The 8979-nt window shown below is 53.4% G+C and overlaps 1 protein-coding gene across 1 annotated transcript in view; it reads left to right on the top strand.

Annotated features, from left to right (window-relative positions):
• Positions 1 to 3: 3 nt before the first annotated feature.
• LOC103213356 (E3 ubiquitin-protein ligase MARCHF6-like) overlaps positions 4 to 8979 on the top strand; it is a gene marked incomplete at its 5' end in the record, with an annotated part of 46463 nt that continues 37487 nt past the window's right edge. The window contains 5 exons of the mRNA XM_007959167.1: positions 4 to 101; positions 1631 to 1832; positions 4099 to 4168; positions 4296 to 4477; positions 6197 to 6331. Of these exons, the coding sequence (XP_007957358.1) occupies positions 4 to 101; positions 1631 to 1832; positions 4099 to 4168; positions 4296 to 4477; positions 6197 to 6331 (687 nt within the window). The remainder of the gene's footprint in view (positions 102 to 1630; positions 1833 to 4098; positions 4169 to 4295; positions 4478 to 6196; positions 6332 to 8979) is intronic.

The raw sequence follows: 8979 nt of genomic DNA, 5'->3' as shown, positions 1-8979 counted from the left end.
CTGCTGCAGGTGATCCTGCCCGCGCTGCTGGAGCAGGGCCACACGCGGCAGTGGCTGAAGGGGCTCGTGCGGGCCTGGACGGTTGCTGCTGGGCACTCGCTGTGAGTACGGCCCCTGTGCACAGCCTGAGAGCACTTGCTGTCAGGACAGCCCACCACACACACACCGTCCCAGAGCAGCCCGGTGGGCCGGCAGCCTCCGTCACACTGATGGTTGGAGGCTGGGGCCCACTCCTCCCCCGCGGAGAGTCACTGGGGCTTCTGCCGGCCCAGATTCTACCGGCCTTTCCAGGGGAAGGGCAGCTGAGTACTGGGGCACAGGCCCCTCTCCTTGGTCTTGGAGGCTGATCCTTGAGGCTGACCTGGGGAGGGGCTGGCCTCTCGGTCACTTGGATGTTGAACTTACTGGCTGTTGCCAGGCTTTGTCCACCATGTGCTCACTGAAAAGCTGAATCGTTGTGACTGGAAACACTGGTCTTGGGGTGACTGTCCCATTGCACCTCTGCCCTTCTCTTGTCCCTGGCCCACTGTGGCTCTTGTGGAGGTGACTGTCCCATTGCACTTCTGCCCTTTTGTTTTAAAATTTGATAGTGATTTGGGTGAGAGTTTACAGAGCACATTCCTTTCTCATACAGCAGCTCACGTACACTTCATTCCGTGACACCGACTGCAGTTTCCCACAATGCAGTTTCCCTCCGTGCACTCCTGTCCCCTGAGCCGTCTCCCTATGCACACACAGCCCTTCTTTCTCCCATGATTGGTCCCTCTGAGGAGTGTATCTACCTGATGTAAATGTTCAGCTCATAGGCCTGTCTTGTTTGGCTGGAAGCCCCAGGAGTGGGTTCAGTTCCAGATCTGAAGGGCAGCTAGGGACCATAATCTCAGCGGTTTCATCAGGCTCTATCAGACTAGCAAACCTGGTCCCTTTATCATTACCTTTATTAATGATTTTGCATTTTGTTCCACATTATTCTCCCACTCCATCTAAGATCTACACAGATCCCCCTCTGAGTGGTTGACAGTGGTAGCCGGGCACCATCTAGTTCTTCTGGTCTCATAGTTGTGTAGGCTGAGGATTGCATGGTGTACCAGTCCCTTAGACTAATAGTTTCCACAAATCTTTGGTTTTCTTCATTCTTCTGTGCTCTGGACGAGGGGAGGAGCCCCGTCGTTGCATCTGGGTCCTCTGCCCTTCTTGCCCCTGTCCCGCTGTGGCCTCCCCGAGTCTGTGCCAGTACTCAGGGTTGTGTGACTTGGCAGGGGGCCGTCTGCAGAGAGGAGATGATGCTGGGGTGTGTTTGCTGAGCCCTCCCTCCCCCCGCCCTCATCTTGTTTGTGACATTTTTTTCAGGTTTCCGTAAGGCCCTCGCATAGATTGTCTTGTTCGCGGTACATTTTCTCAGATACTAATTATCAGATACTAACTGAAAATAATCAGATAAAATCAACAGTACTTTTGGGTGCCTGGAAGCTAGGTGTGAAAGGTTTCCTTTAAAGCAGGCAAGAGCCCGTGCTGTGTGCAGGTTCTACGCCCACCTTCCCCCCCTTGGTTGTAATTACTAGGAATTGAAATATCCCGTCTCCCTTTGGTCCTGCCCCCGAGTGAGGATTTTCTTTGTAATTCCTCGCAGGGACCTGCACTCCTACTTGCTGGGAGACCAGGAGGAGAGTGAGAACAGTGTGAACCAGCAGGTGAACAATAACCAGCACGCTCGCAACAACGCCCTCCCTGTGGCGGGGGAGGGCCTGCACGCCGCCCACCAGGCCATCCTGCAGCAGGGCGGGCCCGTCGGCTTCCAGCCCTACCGCCGGCCGCTCAACTTCCCGCTCAGGGTGAGTCTTTGCCGTCGGCACCGGGCGTAGTGCTGCAGGCCCGCAGCACGCAGTGCAGACACAGCGCATGGTGGCCTGACGTACCTCATGTGGCCTTGGGTGGAGACACCCCGGCCAATGAGTGAGCACACGCCTCTTAGAGCCACGATGTGAAAACCAGAGTGCATGTGAGAAGGCGCCGTTGCTGGTGCAGCCCTGCCGCGTGCCAGGACCAGGGTGGGCACCCCTCACCTGTGCAGCCCTCATCCAGCCCCAGCCAAGAACTCTGAGGTCAGCTGGTGGCGCTGTGCCTGTCCTGCGGCCTCCGTTTGCCCTACTCTGTTGGGCTCTCCTGCCCGTTGGTGCTAATGTGGGCTCTTCAGTCAGGTGGCCTGGGAACGTGACAGGCAGGCTGTGTTAGCGGAAGCCCAGCGTCTGTAATGGTGGCGTCACTACCTTGGCTAACCGCATGAGGGCAGGGCCCAGAACCAAGCTGCACATCACCCTGGCGCTGATTCCTGTGGGCAGTCAGCCATGCCTCTAGCCTCCAGCCTGTCCACCAGTTCACACGCCAGCCGAGACCCCAGCACTGCGTGCCGCTCTGCTGGCTCCGGTCACCCACTGCAGGGGCACACGGTAGTCACAGACCGTGCTCTGGTTATGGGGCTGATGAGCGAGATCCAGGATACTCAGAAAACAACTCACGACAGATGGTTCTTGGCTCTCTGGACCCTCGGGCAAGTGTCACGATGCCACGGAGGCCTGGCCTCTCATGATGTACCCACACCATTGATGTGCCCCCCCACCCACACACACTGATGGGTCGTCCCTCCTGTGACGTGTCCTGCACACCATGACACACACACCTCCACCATGATAAGTCACCTTTCCTGTGGCATGCATCCCCCACCACCGTGATCGGCATCCCCCGTGTCGTGTGACCCCCTCCCCCACCGTGACGGGTTGTCCCACTATGACATGGCACCCTGCCCACTGTGATGGGTCATCCCTCCCATGGTGTGCATCCCCCACACCATGATGCACCCCCACACTCCATGAGGGGTCATCCCTCCTGTGGCGTGTGACCCCCCCCATGATGGGTTGTCCCACCATGACATGTCCTCCCCCCACTGTGATGGGTCGTCTCTCCCGTGGTGTGCGTCCCCCACACCATGATGCATCCCCCCCCAACCCTCCTGTATGTGCCCCTCCCACCGTGACACCCTCTACACTGTGATGGGTCATCTCTCCCGTGGTGAGTGCCCCCCCACACCATGCACGCCTCCCCACAGCACGCCTCTGCAGTCCCCTGCCCGTCCCCTCACCTCTGCACTTCTGGGGGCTGCTGTTTCAGCCATTCAGTTCAGTTCCTGGTTCACAGGCCATATCCTGTGCTCAGGATCCCACCGAGACCCCCCTGGGCGTCCCTCTGGGGAGCTGGTGGTGGAGAAGACACGTTTCCTGTTGCTTTCAAGAATTTGATAAAAGGTGGAAGTGTCTAGTTTGTGATGTTTAGTTTTAAATAATATCAAAGGAAAACAGCAGCTGATGTTTCATTTTGACACTCCGTGTTGACATAAATGTGTGTCTGTTGGTCACTCATTGTATTTGATGTCGTGGGCACAGGTGCTTATTTTTCTCCTGACCTTAGTTACAGATAATCGCCTACAATACAAGCGGCCTTGCTGTGTGGCACGGAGGGCTGCCTGGAGGCGGATGTCCAGGCTCTGAGGGGGCGAGGACTGAGTTCCTGACGCCCACCCTGTGTCTCCCTGGTATTTGATGTTGTGGGCACAGGTGCTTATTTTCCTCCTGACCTTAGTTATAGATAATCGCCTACAATGCAGACGGCCTTGCTGTGTGACGTGGAGGGCTGCCTGGAGGCGGATGTCCAGGCTCTGAGGGGGTGAGGACAGTTCTGACGCCCACCCTGTGTCTCCCTTGTATTTGATGTCGTGGGCACAGGTGCTTATTTTTCTCCTGGCCTTAGTTATAGATAATAGCCTACAATACAGGCGGCCTTGCTTTGTGACGTGGAGGGCTGCCTCGAGGCGGATGTCCAGGCTCTGAGGGGGTGAGGACAGTTCTGACGCCCACCCTGTGTCTCCCTTGTATTTGATGTCGTGGGCACAGGTGCTAATTTTCCTCCTGACCTTAGTTATAGATAATCCACCTACAATACAAGCGGCCTTGCTGTGTGATGTGGAGGGCTGCCTGGAGGCGGATGTCCAGGCTCTGAGGGGATGGGAGGACCGAGTTCTGACGCCCACCCTGTGTCTCCCTGCAGATATTCCTGCTGATTGTGTTCATGTGCGTGACCTTGCTGACCGCCAGCCTCGTCTGCCTTACTCTGCCAGGTAGGTCACGGCCCCTTCTCGGCAGCTGGCTCTGGTTTAGAAGGGTGATCTGCTAGGTGTGTCATGTTAGTCGTGTTAGCAGGGAGTCATTGTCCTTTGTTTCTGACTGGATATGGGGTGCTTTCAGTATTCGCCGGCCGCTGGCTGATGTCCTTCTGGACAGGGACCGCCAAGATACACGAGCTCTACACGGCAGCCTGCGGCCTCTACGTCTGCTGGCTGACCATCAGGGCCGTGACCGTTCTGGTGGCATGGACGCCGCAGGGGCGCAGGGTCATCTTCCAGAAGGTCAAGGAGTGGTCCCTCATGGTAGGTGCCAGTCCTTCACAGTCGATGCCTGTCCCTGATAGTCAGCCCTGGTCCCTCATAGTGTTGCTCCCTCTCCCTCACGGTGTCAGCCCCTGTCCCCCATAGCTGACCCCCATCCCCCATAGTCAGCCCCGTCCCTCAACGTCCTGCCCTAGAGTCAGCCCTGGATCTCCCATAGTTGGTTCTTATCCCCAGTAGTTGGTCCCTGTCCCTCTCAGTGTTAGCCTTGGTCCCCTGTAGTCGGCCCCTGTCCATCATGGTGTTAGTCCCAGTCCCCCATATTCAGCCCCTGTGCCTCATAGTTGCCCCCTGTCCCCCATAGTTGCCCCCTGTCCCCCATAGTTGGTTCCTCTCCTTCCCAGAGTCGGTCCTGTCCCTCATGGTATCAGTCCCTGTCCCTCACAGTGGGCCCCTGTCCCTCGCGGTGTCAACCCCGGTCCCTTGAGGTTCGTGGTCAGTTGCAGACTTGAGCATCTGGGCTGCTGGGAAGGTGTTAGGAGTGGTGGAGATGTCACTCTCCTGTCCACCAGTTCAGACACCAGCCGAGTACCCCCGCACTCCGTGCCGCTCTGCTGGGTCCAGTCATCCACTGCAGAGTGTGACCCCACTCAGGTGGGGAGGAGATGATGATGACCTGTTTGTCATGTTTGTGATGTCAGTTACCACCAGCTCACTGTTTATGACTTTTTGTTGTATACCTGATGCTAGTTTGTGTCTGATCCTATTTTAATTTCACTGTAAGGCTCGTGTGCTACTTGGTGGTGCAGTGTCTAAGACATTTGACTGCTAACCATAAGATTGGTGGTTCAAACCCACCAGCTACTCCACAGAAGGAAGATGGGGCAGTTTATTTCTGTAAAGGTTTACGATCTTGGAAACCCATTGGAGTCACCATGAGTCAGAATTGACTTTGATGGCAGTGGATTTGGTTTTGGTTTAACATAGTATGAAAAGAAAAACGTGAGATCTGTTTTTCCACCCCTGCATTTGTGTAGTGGGAGGTTCATGGTGTGCCGGGGGACAGAGCTGAAGTGTGACTTCACCTGTGAGGTAACAAGGGCCAGCTACACCTGCTGCTTGGCTTTTCAGCTGTGCTCCTCTGTGGCACTGTTACGGTGCCCTGGCAGGAAGCAGATGGTGGTCTTCCATGGATACCCCATTGGTCTCTTGCTTCTGAAGGAGCTGAGCTCATGGAGGCACCTTCAGAGAAGGGAGATGGTGGTCAGGCACAGGGGCCAGGCCACGCTGAGGATGGCTCTGCTCAGGGCCTCGGGGGCTCGCACAGGGCCCCTGCTCTCCCCTCCCGATTCTGGAACTACACTGCCTCGCGTAGTAGCCCTGTGCTGGTGGCCACTGGGCCAGAGTGAGGGCTGTCAGCCAGCATCTCCGAGGGGACTGTCCAGGTGGTCAGCGTGCTCCAGCATCTCCCCTGGGGCCATGTGACAAGAGCTCCATCCTGAGGACCACAGCCAGCCCCTAGCCCAGTAGAGGCTGAGGAGGTGCTGTGCCCCCCGTCACAGTGATGCACAGGGGACTCGGGTCTCTGTTGGGGTCTGAGCGTCCTCAGGCTTCGGTGGAGGAAGTCGTGTGTGAACATATGACTGTGAGAACATGTGCTCTGCTGGGGACTCTGGTAAACGAAGGGCCTGGGCTTCAGAAGGGCTGGAGTCTGGCTGACAGTCGGAACAAGCGCTGCTAATGACAGGCCTGTCCCCACAGATAATGAAGACACTGGTCGTCGCGGTGCTGCTGGCAGGTGTCGTCCCTCTCCTCCTGGGGCTGCTGTTTGAGTTGGTCATCGTCGCTCCACTGAGGGTCCCCTTGGACCAAACGCCTCTTTTTTACCCATGGCAGGTAAATGCATGTGTTCAGGGCCAGGTCTGGAAAAAGCCCAGACTTGTGAAAGCGAGTTGCAGTAGATCACAGCCTGTGTAACTTCACGGGCCTGACATGTACCACAAGGGGGGCCTAAGAGTCCTCCAGCACCCTGCTTCTCTGCTGGTTCAGTGGCCCATTGCAGTGGCCACACAGAGCTCGCAGACCACACTCACAGATTAGGGGTTCATTAAACTTCAGGCCTCACCCCCACCAGACAGCGAAGGGGGGCAAAAAGAAGTTAGGGGAAGATACTGGAGCTGCAGCCAGGGATCCAGGTGAGGGGAGGGACCCAGGCCCCACCCCCACCAACCAGGAAAGTGGGGGAAAGGAAGCCAGAGGGGGCAGCAGAGCAGAGCCAGGGGTCCAGGTAAGGGAGGGCAGAGAGGTTTCGAACAGGTAAGCAAGACAAACTTGTCTGTCAGTTTGTCGTACTGTTGTGGGTTGCATGTTGCTGTGAGACTTGAAGGTGTGCCACCAGGGTTTCAAGTGCTGGCAGGGTTGCACATGATATACAGGTTTCAGTGCAGCTTACAGACTGAGACAGAGTAGGAAGAAGGAAGAGGCCACCCACTTCTCAGAGAATTGGCCAGGAAAAACCTCATGAATAGCAGAGAAACACTGTCTGATACACTATTGCACAACTTTATGAATACCCCAGAAACATTATCCGATAACAGTGCAGGAGAACGAGCCCCTTGGGTTAGAAGGCGCTCAAAATAGGAAAGAGCTGCATCATCCAAGTAGGACCAGCCTTACTGATAGGGATAAAGTAAAGCTTTCAAAACTTCCATTTGCTGACTTGGCACAACTCAAATTGAGGAGAAACAGCTTCAAACATCTATTAATAACAGGAACATGAAATGTATGAAGTATAAATCCAAGAAAATTGGAAATTGTCAACAATGAAATGGAACACCTAAAGATTGATATCCTAGGCATTAGTGACCTGAAATGGACTGGTTTTGGCCATGCTGAATCAGATAACCATATGGTCTACTACCCCTGGAATGACAATTTGAAGAGGAATGGCGTGGCATTCATCATCACAAAGGATGTTTCAAGATCTGTCCTGAAGTACAATGCTGTCAGTGATAGAATAATATCCATACATCTACAAGGAAGACCAGTTAATACGACTATTATTCAAATTTATGCACCAACCTCCAAAGCCAAAGATGATTAAATTTACGATTTTTATCAACTTCTGCAGTCTGAAAGTGACTGAATGTGCAATCAAGATCTGTTCATTGTCACCGGTCACTGGAATGCAAAAGTTGGAAACACAAAAGAGTCACTGGTAGTTGGAAATGTGGCCTTAGTGACAGAAATAATTCTGGAGTTGAGATGAACCCTTTACACATACAGTCTGTGTTGTCAGTGAAGGCAACATGGGTATACGGGTGGACAGATGGGTGGGCAGGCTGAACTGTTAGGTATGTCTGTACAGTGAGGAGTGTACCCAAGACCATGTATAGGGTTAGCAGATAAGGGTCCTATAAGTGTATTTGTATGATGTGAATTCCCAGGTGTATAGTAGAGTTGACAAGGAACAAAGTTGTATTCACTTCTTGGTCACAGCCAGCTACCCAGAGGGACCAAGTAGTTGATCTTGTGGACTCAGGACCATAGTCACAGGGAATATCAAGCTCATTTGGCATAACATACTACACAAAACATGGTACCATCTCCTACTTTGGCGAGTGTCGACTGGGATCTTAAAAGCCTGCAAGCACTCCATCTAGATGCAACGATGGGTCTCTCTTCGTACAGCGCAATGAAGAATGAAGAAAACCAAAGATTCCTGGAAAGAATTAGTTCTAGTAACTGGTATACCATGCTATCAGCAGCCTATACGACTGTAAGACCAGAAGAACTAGATGGTGTCCGGCTACCAATGTCAACCACTCGGAGGGGGATACATGTAGGAGATCCTGGATAGAGAGGGAGAACAATGTGGAACAAAACTCAAAAGCATTTGGAAAAAAAAAAGGAGGGTGGACCAGGTTTGCTGGTGCAGTAGAGCCTGATGGAACCACTGAGACTGTGGCCCCCTAGTTGCCCTTCAGGTCTGGAATTGAATCCACACCTGTGGCTTCCAGCCAAACAAAAGACAGGCATAGGAGTTGAACATTTACCTAAAGTGGATACACTCCTTGGAAAGAACAATCATGGGAGAAAGAAGGGCTATTGATACACTGGGAGACAGCTCAAGGGACAGGGGTACGTGGAGAGATGGACACAGGGAAGAGGTGACTATGACTATCAGGAGGATGTGGAAGGGGAGCTGTTGCCTTGTGGTAAATAGTGGTCAGTGCCATGAGACAGTGTGTGTGACTGCTTTCTGGAAAATGAACTTGCTCTGTAAATTTTCACCCTAATCACAATTTTAAAAAAAGAATTTAATATTGCCACTCCTGCTCTTTTATGGTTCCATTTGCTTGATATATCTTTCCAACCTTTGATTTTTAGTCTGTTTTTGTCTTTGTCTCTCAGGTGTGTCTCTTGTAGACAGCATATTGGTGGATTCTGTTCTCTTATCAAATCTGCAACTCTTTGTCTCTTGAGTGGCACATTTAATCCTTTAACATTCAGTGTAATTATTGACAAGTAGGAGCTCTGGTAGC

This window comes from Orycteropus afer, unplaced genomic scaffold (assembly GCF_000298275.1).
Source record: "Orycteropus afer afer isolate SDZICR_OR568_19922 unplaced genomic scaffold, OryAfe1.0 scaffold01684, whole genome shotgun sequence".
Classification (NCBI taxonomy): Eukaryota; Metazoa; Chordata; class Mammalia; order Tubulidentata; family Orycteropodidae; genus Orycteropus; species Orycteropus afer.
This window is presented reverse-complemented; position numbering and strand designations above follow the sequence as displayed.